Source organism: Thamnophis sirtalis, unplaced genomic scaffold, assembly GCF_051295495.1.
Source record: "Thamnophis sirtalis isolate CommonGarterSnake01/CBP01778 unplaced genomic scaffold, rThaSir2_p1.2 scaffold_1, whole genome shotgun sequence".
Lineage (NCBI taxonomy): Eukaryota > Metazoa > Chordata > Lepidosauria > Squamata > Natricidae > Thamnophis > Thamnophis sirtalis.
Genome location: NW_028261381.1, coordinates 9,543,626 through 9,562,911, shown reverse-complemented (window position 1 = coordinate 9,562,911; position 19,286 = coordinate 9,543,626). Strand labels below are relative to the sequence as shown.

The window sequence follows — 19,286 nt, the reverse complement described above, 5'->3', positions numbered from 1 at the left end:
AACTTTGAACTGGGTGGGATTCTGAGGTAATTTCCAGAATTGGGATTAACACAGATGTGCTAAGATGTCTGCTTTATTAAATTGGAACTTTAAGGATCGTTTTGCCTTGGACTCTGATTTAATTCTACATACTTAGAACGCCGACATTATCCCAATTCTGGAAATGACATCAGAATCCCACCCAGTTCAAAGCTCATGATCTTGTCCCCACATCCACAATCCATCACATGGTCCAATCTTCTTCTTCCACGCTGGCATACACACCCAGCTTCTTCCAGTCAGGTGTGAAAGTACGGAGAGAAAAGATGACCTTGGTCTTTGAGAAAATAATGACAACAATACATTCTACAATCCTACTCCTGTCTATTTCCCCCTCCCATCAACTATACTAATGAAACAACATATTGAAATAAGAGAAAGTGTGGCAGGGCAAAATTCTAAAAGGAATATAATTGCAGGCCTGACATTTTTTTTGTTTTGATCCAATTCCTAATAATGTACTATAAGAAGGGAGAATATGTGATACAAGAGTGATTCAATGTACTGTAGTACAATTTATAATATATTATATAATTATATATATTATAAGATAATTAAAGTACCTTGATTTAAGTTTTGTAGTACTTGTATTCATGAGTATACCCAAAATGACTATCAGAATAACAGCAACAAATCTGCATGGATCAGGATCAAGTCTGATATTGTATCTAATTTAAAAAGAAAGAAAATACAAAGGACTATTGCAATTTGTATTACTCACATGCAAAATTATTTTTCTAGTAGCAACAACAAAATACTGTAAAGGAGTTGAAAAGATTCTTGAAAATAAAACAAGCAGAGAAATAGGGAAAACAATACAATGTCATTAGATGGCCCAAATGCAATTTTTTCCCTCAATTAAAGCTACTTTAACAATAAAAAATATTGAATTTCTGTGAACTATTTATTTCAGAAACTGTAAAGAAAACAATGCCAATTTTAAGATAATGAAAAAATACTTATAATTTATTTTTCATTTCAAGATAGGTTCCTAGTATGCTAAAAATTAAAACATTTGTGGTTCTACATTTTCTTGCAGCCGTTTTATCTTTTAACTTTTAAATATTTTTTTCTTTAGTTCTCTGCCTGCTAATGTACTGTGACTGCCTCTCACAGTCATAACTCATCTGGACTAATTTCACCTACACACCCAAATACCATATTTTTTAGAGTATAAGGCACACCTTTTTCCCTCAAAAAAGAGGCTGAAAATCTGGATGCCTCTTATACACTGAAAACAGCATTTTTGGCCTCCTGAAACCCCACCCGCTTCACCAAAATGGTCGTGCATAGCCTTTAGGCGGCTTATAGAGTGCTCCTGGGGGCTGGGGAGGGCAAAATTAGCAAAAAACTGGCTGTTTTTCCCCCCCTGCCCCAGGAGCACTCTATAAGCCTCCTAAAGGCTATGCATGCCCCCCCTTTTTTTGACAAAAAACGGGGCCATTTTTGCAAAAAACAGGCCGTTTTTGGGAGGTGTGAAGAGTGCAAAAACTTTTTTTTAAAATCTACCTCTTCAAAATCTTGGTGCGTCTTATAGTTTGAAAAATACGGTACTTCATAAAGTCTTCTAATGAGCTCATAGGACCATCTCATAATAGTTTTTTAAAAATAAAACCTGCAAATTGGGGATGATTACCTGATATTTTTTAGCCAATAAATTAAGGATGGACAACTAAGAAGCACAATCCATGTCATTAAGTTGATGACAGTGACATGCATCTTAAGGCTATCTATAATGCTGTCATTGGCGATTGTGGTGCTAAATGAGTTTCTTGCTTCTGAAGGGCAATCCTCCGATCTGCAGCTATTCCACTTTTCGTTTTTTGAATCTTCTGATTTAGGTTCTGGGTTCTTTATGGGCTATAAAAATATAAATATATTTCAGTTTTTTCAGCATTAGTTAATATAAGTATAAAGAGTAATTTGAAATGTTCATAAAATAATTTAATAATAGCATACCATAATTCAGTTATTTAAATTTATGAGGTTATATATTATTATTTTATTTTAAATCAGATTCCTTCCTGATGAAGGATTATTGCTATTTTTTAAGATTTGTCTTAAAGTTGCCAGCTTTCGAGAACCCTATTTTAGTTTGATAATTATACCTTATTTTTTGGAGTATAAGACACATCTCCCTCCCCCCTAAATGAGCGTGGAAATGTTGGTGCATCTTATACATTGAATACAGCCATTTTTGGCTTCCCGAAGCCCCATCCCCACATCCCATTTTTGTGAAAAATGGGCCGGTTTTTTTGTAAAAATGGGGGCATTTTTGCCTTCCCCCACCCCCCAGAAGCACTCTGCAGGCTTCAGCAGGGCTGGGAGAAGGAAAAATGCCCCCAGTTTGGTGAAAAACAGGCAAAAGAATGGGCCATTTTCCCCCCAAACAAGGGCGTTTTTGCCTTCCCCCACCCCCCAGAAGCACTCTGTAGGCTTCAGCAGGGCTTTTGATGAAAAATGGGGGCATTGTTGCCTTCCCCCAGCCCTGCTGAAGCCTGCAGAGTGCTCCTTGGGGCCGGGGAGGACAAAACTTTTTTTTTTTTTACTTCCCTCTTTGAAATTTTGGTGCGTCTTATAGTCCAAAAAATACAGTAATTATTGTTTCTTCTGTAAAATATTCTGAGAAGAATGGAACATAAGCTCTGAATTACATACAAAGAGCTGGAGAGCCAACAGTGGCATAACCAATGCAGTAGTCCTCATTTGAACCTATTTTCTGCCCCACTTCCTGTTATGGTGTTCAGTTGCTCAAATGCTTGGATTTCCTCTCAAGGTGCTATCTTGACACTGCATTGTTATGAAGAATTATTCAAGCACTGGAAACACTAAAATAAAACAGTAATCTATTTATTCTTTAAAAAAGAAGCTAGGAGTTCGGAAACCCAAGATTTTTCAGCCTTTCACCATGGGGGTGGGTATAGTAAATCCCCATGAAAAAATGCGGAGTAATGATATTCTGCAAGCAGTAGGCAAGAACAGGAACTCTGCATATATTAAGACATGAATGTTCTTAAGCCAACCACAAAAAGTATACACAATAAACAGACTTACCGCATTACAAACACTTAGTTCAGATCTTAAATTTGAATGGAAATTAACAACCTGTAACAACAAGCATATATTTTAGTTCTGCCACAACATTATATGCCTATGATCATAGCTTCCTAAAGTTAATGGTTGTGCTTTACTATTCTGCGCTTCTTTGTTCTACAGTTCCCCCTTTAAATATTTTTAAAGCTCTTATCTGGCATCTTTGTGGTTTCCTTATATTGCATGAGCACTTTGCGTTATTACCATATTATACTGAATTCATATATAATCCCTGCATATCTGGAAGTTCTTTGGGATTTTACTGCTACATTATTTACCATCCATTTAAAAAAAATATTTCAGTCTGCTTTCTTCCTTGGATAGAAAGAATAATGAGCAAGGAGCATAAACCTATTTCAGGGGCAAAGGGACAAATTATATAACCTGGTTAAGAATTATCCAATAGCTCTCCCTCCTACTGACTTTTCCCTAGAGGCACTTCTGTATTGATTACCAGAAACAGCAGCAGTAAATTTTTACACATAGGTTGTACATAGACACATATACGGGCAGGATAGATGATCTCAAGGCCAAACTAGCAAAAGCCTATAATCTTCCATGCTTAACATAAGCTAGTGGGAAATTAACTAGCCAACCTGTAGCCCAAAAAATGTCAAAACTATGTTTGTATTATATCACACAACTTTTATTGTTTAAATACCTTGAATATGTAATGAAAATAAGTCATCATTATTGCCAGCGCTCCACAGGTAGTCCAACAAAGAAAAAACATTGAAACCGCAACACAAAATCTTAACCGGGTAATCAGACGGTTGTGAGATGGAGGTCCAGAGGGTCTAACAAATACAAAATAAACACTTTTTATGAAATAAAATATTAATTATATTACAAAACAAGATGTCAGAGTTCAAACTTCACATCAAACTATGGTTTATGATAAGTATTTTTGTGACTCAAGCTGCAGACTGACTTTTTAGCGGTCTAATGTTCAAATGTTGGTTGAAAGTCACTTGGCTGTTTTCCATTATTTTATTACTCAATATTAAATTGAGATTCAGTAGACTCAGTAGGAATCAACATTCTAAATGATTTTCTATTTAATTTCAAGCTTGGTTTTGCCAAATCAGAAATGCTAAGTTTCTTAATCATAGTTTGCCATGATACCTAAATGCATAGGGACACAGGTTATGCATAATGAGCTTTCCCCCCTACAGTTAACTCTCTCATGATTTTGTTGCACAATTTACCACTATATGGGTAGATTTTCAACATTTTGGCTTATTTTCTTTTGAGAACTTGATTTTTAAATGTGAGGCAATATGTTGATAGAAAAAAGTGACAATAAAGGCTATCTCATCTCATCTCATCTCATCCCATCTTATGCTTTTTCCACTTCGTATGTAATATCAAACCATTATTTGTAACAATACACGGAGGGAAATAATAGAACACACACAAAAAAGATACAATGAACAGCTAGTTGTTCTACTTAGCATAAAATTACTGTTTAAAAGTACCCTTTAATTAAACTACAAATTTGTTTATAGCAAGCAGTAAGCAAGTACTTGAAACGTCAATACTCCTAACAAATTGGCAACCTACACCTATACTTTGATAACCTACACTAATAGGAATGAAATCTAAAACATCTGGAGGCTGCTATATTTCTTATCCTTGGTCTATGACCGTGATGGTGAACCTATGTCACGCGTGCCACAGGTGGCACGCGGAGTCATTTGTTAGGGCACACGAAGAGTTGCCCTGTCAGCTCCAGGGTGCACATGAGCGCTGGCCAGCCGACTTTGGCCTTCTTTTGAGGACATTTTTTTGCCCTCCGGAGGCTTCAAGGAAAAACTGGCCCTAAGGGCAAAACGGAAGTTCGGGAATGGACTTCTGGTTTGCTTGTAGGGCCATTTTTCACCCTCCGGAGCCTTCACGAAGTCACTTTCGGTTTGGCCATAGTGTTGTTTTTTACCCTACAGAGCCTTCAGTGAAGCTCCTGAAGACTCCGGAGGTCCTCCCTTGGGGCAGGGGAGGCTGTTTTTGTCCTCCCCAGGCTCCTAGAAAGCTTCTGGACCCTGGGGAGAGGAAAAAGTCTGCCAAAGGTGTGGGGGGAGAGTGCTGGTCACACGCGCATGCGCTTATGGGTGTGGCACGCCCACGCACGATTCCACTACGCTCCTGCTTTTGGCACATGAGCCAAAAAAGGTTCGCGGTCACTGGTCTATGGTATACAGGTGGGAGGATTTTATCCATTAGTATAATATTTTACTTATAATATATATTGTTATAGTTCTTCCAAACCAGATTAAAATTTAAATAGAATACATTCTATTCATAACATATCCTGCCTTGCTTAAAAGACTATTTCTGAATTCAGAAGTACATTTCAGGAAGATCAATAACTTTCTTGATAAAAATAACAACAAAGCTTGAAAAATCACAACTTTTCAATTTCACAAAATTCCCAACACAATCCATAGTGTTTTGGAACTATGGTAGAATCCCAGTAGATTATTTGGAGGGAATTAGCTACTTATCTTTTCTCCTTTTTGCCCTAATCCAATTAACAACTCTAGAGAATTCAAAAGTTTGCACATAATTTTGTGATCTTTTCATTGGCCTAGCCAAAAAATTACTAGGTGTTATGAATTTTAGACAGCTAAATCATTTAGAAAAGAAAACCAATTAGTTTTGTTTTTGTATCTCCAATGGAGAGAGTAAGATCTCAACAGAGAGGGAGAGAGATTTTTTCTTCCTAATTTTCTTATTGTTTTATTAAAAGATAAAAGTTCTATTCTTGGGGATCTCTTTACACACATCCAAATAGTTTACTTTGCAAGAACACTTCTGTGAGGTGTGGGTGTGGGTGTGAGTGGGTGTGCACGTATGTTGTTAACTTTCCATTCTAGGAAAAGAGGATGAAGCCACTTAGAGTAAATATGATCCATTTCCAATCTGTCAAATTGCTAGAGTCATTTTACCTTTTGTGCAAGTGTTGCCTGAAAAGTACAGAAGTGTAGTAAATAATTAACTCCTGTTGCCTTTTAAGGGATACAGTAGCTAGTGTGTAATACTAGTAACTATAGGTTCAAGGAGTGTTGCTTATGCTCTAGTTAGCTTATGCTAACACCAGAACGTAGGGCTACATCCTGCAACATTATGCAACACTAGGACTAGGGCTACATCAGAAGCCTTTGCGTTGTGCTTGTGATATTTACAGGTGTTTCAGTTTTAAGATTATTTTTAAAATATCAATTCAGAAAATATTCTTGCATGGTTGAATACGGCAGAGAGAATATACTTCTCAGCAAGTTTACCAAATATTGTTTCCAGCAATACCACTAAACATTTGCATTTATTTATGGGTTTTTACCTGGTCAAAGCTAAGTGCAATGAAGATAAGAGCCTTATAGACGAGTCAAGAAGTATGCCACCCCAATAGGCTATGCCAGTCCCAAACATAAAGAGAATCAGGGATACAAAAGGAAACCACAAGTCCTGGTTGTTCACTGTGACACGATCCAGGTCTGGATTTCTGAGTCCTTTAAACCAGTTAAGTCTAAAAAAATTAAAAAAATAAACAGCATGATAGTTATTTGGTTTGATTACCTGTATTTCCCAAAACTAGTAATTAATCTTAGCTGCAAAATTAATGTTATAAATAGTTATAAAAATGCTCATGTTTGAGAAAAATTCTGTAATTATAAGATAAAAATATATTAAATATATTAAAAAGGAACATACCCCAAGAAGAACCTAATCATGTATGCTACGGGTTCTACTTTATAAGGCTTAGCTGCTTTAGTAAGTGCAGGAACGAAATCTGAACACTGACCTGGAACAAAAGAAAAAAATATCTGAAACCACATGTTCACAAATTAAATGATAAAGTTAACGTTTATCTTTTTAGAATACATTTGAAAATGTTTAAAAATTATGCTATCAAAATCAATTACATCTCAGACTCTCTTTTTACTTGAGCACAAAGAGAGAAAAAATTAAAACTCAAGATATTTAAATATCTATATTTAAATTAAAATAATGTTTAGTTCCATGCATACATTTCCATGTCCAGTTTGCGTGTCTTATTAAAAAGCCCAGTATAATGCAATTCTTTAGAAATATGCTTTTCAAAATCTTTATTCCTTCGATTTATGATAATTCATCCAGTGACCATTTGAAATTACGGAGGCACTGAACAAATGTACTTTAGCACAGTCCCTAAAGTTATGGCCATATGATTAACCACAGGGGTGCTTTCACTCCTCTAACTTGCCTATTTCTTCCCCATTTCTGCTCTTTTGGCCCCCTGCACTCCCAGTCCCCTGCTTCCCTATGCTCTCCCCACCCTAGATGATCTAAAGGCAGTTGGGGGGGGCACTGTAAGAGAGATAATCCCTTACATTGGAAGAACTGGAGCTCGAGGCTGGGAGGGATCTAGACAGGAATGGCTTGGATCAGGATAGGTCCTTGGCTGATGACTGGCGGGATTCAAAAACAACAAATACCAGGATTGATGTCACTAAGGGATGCAGTCAAGTGGAATTTACTACTGCATTGCTTAATGACAGACAGTCTGGTCCCATTTGTCGTAACTTGAGGGCTACCTGTGTTGTAAACACCTTGTTTTAAAATATGATCCTGTTGAAGTCAATAAGCTATGAGATAATCATAATTCACTAATTACTAGTAATGTAAACATTTTATCTCTTTACATTCTAAAAGGGATTTGTTTGATTATAAATAGTTTCAAACAAATGTCAGCCTTGTTTTAAAAGTGATGACACAGAACATAAAATTAAATGCAATGTGAACTAGTTTTTTAGCGATAAACAAACCTTGCTTAAAAATCTTTTCATGTAATGTTACCTGTTGACACTAGGGACCTTAACTGTCTTCTGTAGGCAAGAAGAATATTAGAAATAATGTACATAGGAAGAGTGCCACCATGGAATCTCATCACCTACAAAACAAAGGTGTTTTTTTTGGAAAACAAGAACATGGAAAATTCATTTTACCTTTCCCTTTATTCCTATACTAACTACCACAGTCATTCTTACAATTTTGTACAGATATAACAAAGTGTCTTGCTTGAGAGCATCCTGAATAGTCATGGAAAAAGCAAGGCTTGCATAAAAAAATTCCAATCCTAACTAATTCACTCTCAAAAATCTATTAAGGGAAAAAGATTAGAAAGTGAATCTATTTTCTCACTGATGTGTAGGAAGATCATATGTTCCAATGTAAATATTAAAGAATAGCAAGACAACATGAGTTGTAGAAAACCATATGCCTATGAGTTTTAGTAAGTGCTTTAAGCCCAAAAACGGCACAGTGAAATCCAATTGAGTCCAATCCTTTGTTTGCTTACACCTAATGGACAGAATCTTGCCAAGCTAAAGCTATAAACCTCTAGCCTATTAGATGTATCCTGAGAGATTCTAGTTCAGTTTCTTAATTTGAGCTTCTCTCTGGAATATACTGCCTCCTTCCTGAGAAAGCTCTGTGCTGCCAAGATTTGCTTCCACTGCTTCTTCAGGTGGATATTCCATCATAATATGTATGAGATCAGATCAGCATAAATATTAATATCAAAGTGAGGTTAGCAATTTACAAAAAAGTTTGGAAATGTTCAGATTACTTTGGGGCTCATTAGAGCCACGTGTCCTGGTGAGTGATCAGAATCTAACCTTCATTTATTTTTTTTAAAAAAGCATGGACTGTGATATGTGTACAGTGGTGGGTTGCTTATCCCGTTCCAACCGGTTCGGTTGAAACGGGGCCGGTGGCGTCCTCGTGCATGCGTGCACTTCACGCATGCATCTTAGCACTTGTGCGATGCTCCAGCTGCTCGCGGAGAATCGCGCAGGCGCTGTATGTTTGCGGGGACCGCTGCAAACCGGTTGAAACCCACCCCTGTATGTGTACCTAAAGAATTTAGAATGTGACCCCTTATGTGGAAAATGTTTAAATTAAGGCAAGATGGATTTAAACAAAACTAATCTGGGAATTTTAATACACTAACAGACAATATCAGCTGCCATTTTATTGCTGTCCCATCCTGCTCCAAAATAGCTAATTGGATTTTTTCCAATTAGAAAAACTGTTTAGAACGTTATTATCTGGAATATTGGAGTGTTCTCTACAAAACTGGTTTTAAATAATTTACAGTAAATTTCACTGTAGCAATGACAATACTATTTTACAAGCTTACTGAAACTTTCTGAAATGTGTTTTTCACTTTATGCTTTTCACTTTAAAAAGCAACATTGCTTTACTCAATGTCAAAATTTCTACTTCAACAAGTGTGTGTGTGTAAATGTATGTATGTATGTATTTCATTTCAATGTTTCCTGTAAACAAGTAACAGATTTATAATTAAACTATAGGAACCATCTCATATTATACTATACCTAATGATCCTAGACACACTAACTCAGAATTCAATCATACTCAATTTAGTGCAATTGTTCAATTATATACATTAGTTGCATTAAACATAGCTCAAATATTTTTCAATATGCAAAATTTTTCTCCTATGAGAGAAGGTGCAGCAGATGTTTATATATCCACTGGCAAAGGTAACTACTACACTTGCTCAGAAAAATTTGCCATTTTAAATTATTTTCCTAGTGCACTTCCCTCCCATAGTATTTTTTACAGCAATTATACAACTACTTTAAATTCTGCCTTAAAAGAGGCAGGCACACATTATTTATTTTAATAGAAAATGAGGATTCTATGAATTCATGATTGCTTATTTGTAATATAGCAAGGCAATTATGTCCCAACCTGCTGATACATTTTGTTGGGAAAAGATAGTATGTGCATATTCAAAAGCAGCTGGAGGCATCAGTTATTCACACTATTTCCTCAATCAGTCTATTATGACCCCAAGGGCGTAATACAATAAAATATCTAATAGACAACAATGATAGGATCTAAATAATTAAGAAGATATATACTCAAATAAAACAGGATATAGGGAGCAGCATAGTAGCATGAGAGTTAAGAGTTTCTATTGCACTGCATGGAGCTAACCATAGGTGCATAGGAGTACCCTTACACATCCCAAAAGGACTCTGAGGGCCATGCATGCAACCTGGGTAAAATGAGGGCCTAACGAAATGTCAGAATTGTAATGAATAATAAATAGGAGGCTGGAATGAACCCTTTAGGAATATTGGGGTATGACACCTTGCTTAAATTTGCTTGGAGATCCATACGCCAAATTCATTGTTTGAAGGTAATTTTAATGTTATCCAAATCTATTGAGCACAAACCTTCCATAGAGAAACCTAGTAAATACGTTTTATTTATGGCTTTATAAAGCCATGATTACATTGAAAGCCACAATTAAGCCTTAAATAACACGGGCTGCTGTAACAGTAACTGGTCAATTAAAATATATCAAATTGCATTAAGTTGAAAAATCTTGCTTCTCTTAATCTACTTAAACATAATTGTGTATAAGCTATTAAATAAAACCTTACCTGACCAAGGACCTGCAGAAAAGAGGTCTTGACAGTAACCTAGTTTAACACATACAAGAACGAGTTATTATTTAAAAACAAATCTTTGAGATAAAAGAATAAAAACTTTTACTGGAAAGAAAATACAGTAAGTGCCCATTGTACCAAAATGCCTTCTAGTTTAGACTGTACATCCACCCCAGTCTCCTAGATGAAGACTCCTTGTCCACACTGATCCACGTTTTAAGTGATATAAGGTTACTAAAAAGCTTTACAAAAATAAACATTACTTCTGAAGGTTGAATTTCATAGCTTCTCTCTCCTATACAGCTACTTTAAGCTTACAGTCTCTTGCAAAGTGCATATTGAAGTCTTTCTGTTAATACTAATCAGATATTCTTTGGGTTTTTTTTTTAACTTCCATGTCAGATCTTCCAAAGATCAAGTGTTTCCGATCAAACATCGTCCAGAGAACCTGTTACCTCATATGAACACTGATGCTTTTACCATTAGGTTGAAACTATTTCACCTACCATATTTTTTGGAGTATAAGATGCACCAGAATATAAGATGCACCTTAATTTGGGGGGAGGAAATAGGGAAAAAAATCTTTCTGCCTCTTTCCCAGCATCTTTGCTGCCTCTCTCCCGAAGCGTTACTCCCAAAGCGGCCTGGGAACTGTGATGAAAACCGAAGCAGCCTGGGCAACTGCCATGGGGATGGCAGGTGGGGCAGGGGATGGGACAGGGTGGGGCGCGCATCTTACTTGAGTCTGACAGCTCCACTGCTTCTCTCTCTTGGCCACTCTGTGCAAGGAAACATCTTGCACAGTAAAGAAAAACTTCTCATGAAGTTTTTCTTTACTCTGCAAGGTTTTCCCTGCAAAGACCGGACGAGTGATGCAACGGAGCTGCCAGACTCTATTAAGATGCGCATTTCGTGGTGAGACACAATTTGTGGGTGGCAGGTGGGGCAGGGGATGGGGTGCCCAGCATCCCTGACAGCAGCAAAGAAGTGCCCCGGGAACTGCCGGACTCTCCCGTTCCCTCGCTCGTTGGGGTGGGGATGGTGAAGGCGCATTCCAGACCTGAGGCCCAGCAGGAGAAACTTTGCCCAGCATGCTGCCTCTGCTCTCCTGGTGGCTGTTATCCGGGAGGGGGGCACGAAACTGTTGTTGCTAGCAGTGACACTTAGGGCGTGGGCAGTGGGCCCCAAGAAGCGGCTGCCTGGGACCCTCCCAGCCCCATATTGACAGTCGAGTTCTGCTATGCCCCTTCCCCAGCAGGACTAGGCCCGGGCCATGCGCTGCTGAGCTCACTTTGGCCTGCAGTCCCTGAATGGGCATGCCAAGTTAGCGAGTCATCCCAGGTGACCATGGCTTGCTGGCTGAAGCGGCACCCACACCAGCATCGCTACTTTCTCTGGGGACCAGAGGGGAGGAAGGACCTGAAAGACACAGGTCTTTGGGAGAAGTCCATGGTCTCCAGGCCATCTCTCCACACTTTGGGTCATCCTGGAAAACCAAGCTGGGATACTTTGGCTGCCCCCGCTTGATCTCTGCCCACGGACTCCCTTAAAGTGGTAGAAAGGAGGAGGAGGAGGGCGCGCGGCTCTTTCATCCTCTGCAGACTCGCAGTCTCTTTTCAGTTAGCCAGATCTGTTTCAGTGGGAAGATCGAGCCAGCTGAAAACAGAATGTGAGTCTGCGGTGGGAGGAGGCTTGACAGGTGTCAGAGGGGCAGCGAGTGCTTGGCAGCTCCTGAGGGGGCCGAGCCCTCCCCGCTCATAATGTCTTTGCCCTGAGGGCATCGATGGCAGCTGCTTCCTGCAGCTCAGGAGGTCTGCACTCTCCTTGCTGCTGTTGCTCGGCCTCCTCAATGCAAGTAGGCAGCAGAGGCCACGGCATGGGTTTCCTTTGATGGTTGCGCACTCTGGGTTGCCAGCACCAAAGCTGGCAAGCCAGCAATCGGTCGGCTGCCTCTCATCTGCATGCCCTGTGTCCGTGCCCAGCTCCTGCACCCTCACCCGACTGCGCTGTCCTCTCGCTTTTCTCCCTGCCTCCCCTGGCCGACAACGCTGGCCAGGAGAAAACAGAAGGCAAGTCTGTAGAGGAGGAGAAGGGTGTGTGGCTCTGCGATATGCACCAGGGAACTGGGAAGGAAAGCATTTTTAGGTGGCAGTGCATGCTGGAACCGCCTGCCACCTGAAATATGCTGCACTTTTTTGGCCTCTGCATGTCCTTTTTGGAATCGGGAAGGGTATCGTTGCACTACAGTCCAAAAACGCTTTCATTGAAAAGGCTTTGAACGCAATTCCCTGGGCTACTTCGGAAATCAGGCTCCTTGTGAAAGTGAGGATCCCCAACACATGGAACCACCCAAAAATGTGACGTGCAGAGCGGGTGGGTTTAGCTACATTCAGAGTATAAGACGCATCCAGATTTTCACCCTCTTTGTGGGGGGGAGGTGTGTCTTATACTCCGAAAAATACGGTATTTCACAATTAGGTTGAAACTATCCCTCCCCCCCACCCAAAAAATCAGCAGTAGCATTAATACTTTCCCAGAAGGTCAACTAGAACTAGAAGGTCATTATCTTGGTTTCATGGCTTCAGCTGTGCCATTTATACAGTGATAGATGTACTTCATTCTTGCTACTTTTATCATTTCATCACACAGAGAGTAGTATAGATATCTTTTAAGAAATGCAATATAAATAGTCGTCCAGTCACAAAGACATTGGGACCAGGTTTGCCATCACTAAGCAACGTGGTTGCAAAGTGATATGTCATGTAATTGTATCGCTTAGCAATGACAATCTCAGCAACCTAGTTCCCATCGTAACCCCAAGGCATGCAGATTGTTAAAACAGTATCAGTGGCATAAAGACTGGGGGGGGGGGGCTTACCAGTGCAACTTGCAACCTTCCCTGCCAGCTTCCTCATTGGCTTTGCTTGTGAGAAGCATGCAGGGGAGGTCACAAGCAGCCATCACATGAGTACAGGATGTCATAAGTGTTGGACTGACGCAGAATTTCTGCAGTCCAGAATTTCAAGGACAACTCATTCAACAAGCAACTTTGTATGGTCACTGGACCCTATACATTTAAAATGAGCCCGTAAGTCACAAATACATTGAAGATGAAAGCAAAGATCATTCAGCCTTAGTTTTTCAAAAGAGTTTCATTATTTTGGGATACAATCCACAGAAATACTTGGTGACTAAGGTGTTATACAAATTTATAAAATAAATAAACAAATATAGGCTACCTTATTCTGAAGAAAAACAGAAGGAATTGAACATTTTTATAGTTTTTACTTACTTCATATTGACAATCTGAAGATGAATACATTTTCAACAAAGAAACTGTAGAGTCATTTTCAGGCTGTGCAATGTGCAATTTTGCAGAAATCTCAGTCAAAGAATCTCTAAAATGGTTAATTTTAAAAACTATTAATCTGCAAAGTAAGGCATCACATCTAAACAGAAATCAAACTTAAGATGGACATACATGCTACAGTCACAAGGGAGCAACAACATGAAACATTAACACTTAATTTAAAAAAGCATACCCTAAATATTTTTGTGCAATCCCATCTTTATTTATTATATCTTAATCAAATGTATACCCTACTGCAATCACAAAAAATTCTTGGCAGCTCACAAGAAATAAGCAAAAATAATAACAATACATTTTATGACAAAAACCTCTAGAATGGTCCAATTTCATATTTTGATAAGTGGCCCCTTAGTTTCATTCAACTGCAAAAGAAACTTAAAAAGATAATACAATCTAATTAAAAACTCTATTGAATCCTGCTTAATGTTAGTCAGAAATAAAAATAATCAGACTAGGATTGAAAACAGCAAATGGAAGATGGAAAGTATTTGGAAAAATAAGAGTTAAAGGGAGAGATACAGGCTGTCAGGCCTGCAATTATATTCCTTTTAGAATTTTGGCCTGCCACACTTTCTCTTATTTTATTATGCTGTTTCATTAGTATAGTTGATGGGAGGGGGGAATAGAAAGGAGTAGGATTGTGGAATGTATTGTTATCATTCTTTTCTAGAAGCCAAGGTCATTTTTTGTCTCCGCACTTTTACACCTGACTGGAAGCAGCTGGGTGTGGATGCCAGCGTGGAAGAAGAAGATTGGACCATGTGATGGATTGTGGGTGTGGGGACAAGATCATGAACTTTTAACTGGGTGGAATTCTGATGTCATTTCCAGAATTGGGATTAACCCAGATGTGCTAAGATGTCTGCTTTATTAAATTGGAACTTTAAGGATTGCTTTGCCTTGGACTCTAATTTAATTCTACATGATACTTGGAACACTGGCACAAGCTGTTCTTAGACTGCTGTCATTTTTGGAATTATTCCATAACATACAAATGAGAAGTATCATGACCTCATAGGGAAATTTCACCATGGTGTGTGTATGTGTGTGTGTGTTTATCTGCATGTATACATTTGAACATTTTCAGGAGAATTTCCATGAAGAAAAAAAATTACAGGAAATATTCAACATCACATGCATGTATTTGTGCACCAATGTGCACACATGCCTACAAATATATTCAATAGGCTATAACTCTGAAATTCTGATAAAAACTGGTAAAACAAGAACCTACAGTGCCTTTGTTATTTTGTAATACATTTATAACTGCTCTAGATGGAACAATAAAAGGTGTTGCAAATTAAAAAGAAACAAAAAAGGTGCAGGAAAGCAAAAACTCTCCCCCCTAAGAAAGCAACTTCCCATCTGCACCATGACAAGTATAAACAATTTCATAATCTCTTCACCTCTTCCTTGTTTACCTATTTGTTAACTAGGAAAAGGTGACAAATAGTTCTTCATCCCATAACCTATCTCTTAACACGCAAATCAAATAATTAATGTTTTCTCCAATCCAATTCAGCCATAAGCTCAAGGTAAAAGTTCGCCTCGCACATATGTGCTAGTCGTTCCTGACTCTAGGGGGTGGTGCTCATCTCCATTTCAAAGCCAAAGACCAGCGCTGTCTGAAGACATCTCCGTGGTCATGTGGCCAGCATGACTAAATGCACTAGGGATTTGAACCACCAAACTGCCGATCTTTCTGACTGACAAGCTCAGCATCTTAGCCACTGAGCCATCACAACAGGCTCAAAGAGAACTTTAAAACAAATAAATGACTTCCCTCAGAAAATCCAAAGCAGTTTCTTTAGTAAATATCTCTTCTACCTATCACTGAAATAGTCATCTAATATCAAAAGGGGTTTACGAGCAATATTTAACCTTTAAACAATAGCTTAAAAATTAGTTAAATTTTACTTCCACTCTTAACAAAGGACTACATTTGAGACACAGTATAAAACATATAACATTCATATGAACATATAAGAGCTGGAAGGGCTCATTGGTAGAAAAGTAATGCCCTACTCCCAATCAGAATATTCCAGTTGCCAAAGTTAATATTTGAAGATTCTGAATGACATAGTACTTCTCTTACTGGAAGTCTGAAAAAATAAGTCTAAGATACTGAAAAGCCTCGATTTGCTCAATTACATGGCCATTTAATTGCCACCTAGGACATTTAGCAAATATTAGGATTTTCATTTTTTATTTTTTTCAAAATGTATTACTAATTCTTTGTCCTTGCAATAAAAGGCAAAGGCTCTCAAAGCACACTTTAATCCAGTTAAGGTCTCGGATAGGGAAAATACATCATCAGTACACAAAAGTTGTGGTAAGTCTATAAGCTACCTTAGGGGGAAGAAAATTAGGACTGTTTTGATGGTAAACCAAATAAATTATTTAAACAGTACACAACTTATGACTATTCAAAATTACAAGAGTAATTTTGTAATTACTCTTGTAAGAGTAAAAACACTTTTAGCCATCATAAAATATTGTGCCACCCACCCACCCCCGGCAGTCACATAAATGCATTTCAGGTGTGTTACAACCAGCTCACCTTTACAACTGGTTGCATTGCAATTTGCGATGTTTTTTTGCCTGTTTCAGTGTTTTTGCCTGTTTCCAGTTTGGCATTTTTGAATGGGTCCCATTTATGGCCATGATTAACCACCATAGATTTGCTTAATGATCCTGGTGATTTTGCTTAACAAGTGCCACAACGAGTGTCTCAAAATTGGGTCTAGATGCCTCAACTTACTACCATAATGACCAGAAATCCGATCCCAATTTCTGTCAGAAGCCAAGATTACTTGTATACAATTTAAAAGATAATGGCACCAGTATGTAGCCCTGCCCGATTCCCCTTGCTTACTTGGTTAGGCAAATGACTGTGTGCGTAAATTAGATTTTTTACTTACAACTTTCATGAAGCTTATCTATCAGAAGGAAAAGATATCAGTTTTGTAAAATAGGCAGAAAATACTTTATAGCCTATTATATTTAAACAATGTAAATAAAGAATGAGAAATCCTTACTGTGACAAAGTTAAGAAATCTTCATGTGACCATGGTATATGAAGTTGATACACATTGGGTTTTCTTTCTTAAGGGACAAATGAAAGCACAGAATGAATCATTTTTAAGTACTTCAAGTTTAACAAATCGTAAGGATAATTGGGTAATAGCCAATCAGTTTCTATCAAAAGAACAATTTTGAACAGTAGCAATTTATTCTTAAAATCTCCTTTTGGAGTTGCAGGAGTTGCAGAATATTCCCAATCCAAAAAATAGAGTGTTGAGGTCCCATTACAGGTAATCCTTGTAATCCTGAAGTTACGGTGGACCCCCCCAAAAGTTTCTGACAACCCGATCCCAAAATTACAGGCACTGCAGTACCCTTGTGGGTACATTTAGTAAATAGGACTGCAGCAATGGTGTAGAGCCCCTCCCCCGCCTATCTTCCCCCTTCCCCTGCACTGGCTCACCGCAAGCACTTACCTTTTAAAGAGTCCTGGAACTCTGGTGCTTAGGTGGGGAAGAAGGGCAGGCTGCTCCATTGTTGGATTGCGTGGTGTGATCTTGGAAGTGGCCACCATTTTCCAGCAATGCAGTGGCCTGTCCTTCTTCCCTAATCTAAGCTCCAGAGATTTTCAGTATGGGATAAGAGACACGGGATAAGGAGGAGGATGTCAGGCCCAGTGGAATGAGAAGCAGGCCCAAGGCATGCTGAAGAGTGGGAAGTGGAACACAGGATGCTTCAAGGGGTGGGGAAGGTCTTAGGAGGCCCTGGACAGGCCTCTGAGTCTCTCCATGCTTCACTGAAAATCTGCATTTTCATTTAATGACTGTATTGGGAAGAGCAGGGATGTAAATGAGGTGATCATATGGGCACTTAACAGTTGTCAAAACTTCTGACTGTATTGGGCAATATATTCCTACATCTTGAGAATGAGAGTATGCATCATTTTTATATTAAAAAAATATAAGCATTTCTTCCTTATCTATGAGTTGCCTGAACTCTGGTATCAACTGTAGTAGTCTTGATGATAAGCCCTCTTCTAACATAGGCAGGCAAAATAATTAAAACTTTCTCAGTGGTTGGTCCTCTACTGGTGGGATTCCCTGCTGACTGACTAATTTATGGCTCCTAAGTACACACTTTCAGATTAAATCTAAAATAGAACTAAGGAGAAATTCTCCCACAGTTACAACAATTAATCAGTGGAACAGTTTGCCTTCAGAAGTTGTTGATGCTCCAACACTGGAGGTTTTTAAGAAGGGACTGGACAATGATTTGTCTGAAATGTTACATGGTTTCCTGTTTGAGCAGGGGATCAAATTAGAAGACCTCCAAGATTCCTTCCAACTTTATTATTTTGTTATTCTGTTACTGATTTCAGTAATTTCTCACTTTGTTTTGTTTTGATACGACTAGTCTGATTTAAGAAATGATAACAATGCAATAAAATGTGCAAGTAACAAACAAAAAGCATTTTTACATATGAAATGATATTTAGGAAATAAATTTACCTTTGAGAATCTGGCATTTACTCTCTATAAAGATATTAAAAGCCTGGTATATCTAAAGAAAGATAACATACTATATTAGTATTACTTCCCAAAACTAATCCATATTAGATTCTACTAAACAAATAATGTATACACTTCAAAAATTAATACCTGACCAAAATGTTGTAGCTGAACAATGTGAATAAGGCCAGTTGAATTTAGTATGATTTTGCTTGAAGAAAATCCTGCAGAAATTATGGCTTTGTTAGTTAGAATTAACAAAAGATAAAAATTAAAATGGGTTTTAGAAGAAATATTGAATGTTAGCTGTATAGAGACGCACAAATTCCTTATTAATAAAACATAAATAATAAGATGGAAAAAATTAACCATTTTGTAAACATGTTTTGTTAAAAGACAAGAACATAGTCTTATTTATATCTATCTAGAAACAAGCCTGTTTAGTGAGAGTAATTTTCAGAGAAGTCTGTATAGGATTACAGATTTAAAATCACAATTGCAGGAGAAGGAAGAAGGAAAATTAATCCATATGTCAAACCCAATGAATTGAACCTACCAAAAGTAAAAAGATGGGTTACAGGGAGTTGCACTGTTCTTGAAACTTCATTAAAGAACTCACAGTCCAAAGTAAACTGCAAAACAAACAAAATTATTTATTGTCATATTAAAACTAATATGTGGATTTCTATCCATTCCAAATGTAGTATATCATTTAGAACTTGTGGTTGTTTAACTCAGATACTGAAGAAGAAAAACTCTGAAAGCTTAATCAATTATGTACCCACATCA

General features: G+C 38.0%; 1 protein-coding gene across 1 annotated transcript in view; it reads right to left on the bottom strand.

Moving 5' to 3' along the window:
• Nucleotides 1–19,286, bottom strand: part of PGAP1 (post-GPI attachment to proteins inositol deacylase 1) — a 44,850-nt gene that overhangs the window by 3,527 nt on the left and 22,037 nt on the right. The window contains exons 14-26 of the mRNA XM_087707599.1: nt 19,054–19,129; nt 18,648–18,721; nt 18,498–18,549; nt 17,004–17,070; nt 13,888–13,993; nt 10,590–10,628; nt 7,966–8,059; nt 6,841–6,931; nt 6,470–6,655; nt 3,794–3,929; nt 3,094–3,144; nt 1,676–1,899; nt 603–707 (exon numbers count right to left, since the gene is read on the bottom strand). Coding sequence (XP_087563725.1) covers nt 603–707; nt 1,676–1,899; nt 3,094–3,144; nt 3,794–3,929; nt 6,470–6,655; nt 6,841–6,931; nt 7,966–8,059; nt 10,590–10,628; nt 13,888–13,993; nt 17,004–17,070; nt 18,498–18,549; nt 18,648–18,721; nt 19,054–19,129 — 1,301 coding nt within the window. The remainder of the gene's footprint in view (nt 1–602; nt 708–1,675; nt 1,900–3,093; nt 3,145–3,793; nt 3,930–6,469; nt 6,656–6,840; nt 6,932–7,965; nt 8,060–10,589; nt 10,629–13,887; nt 13,994–17,003; nt 17,071–18,497; nt 18,550–18,647; nt 18,722–19,053; nt 19,130–19,286) is intronic.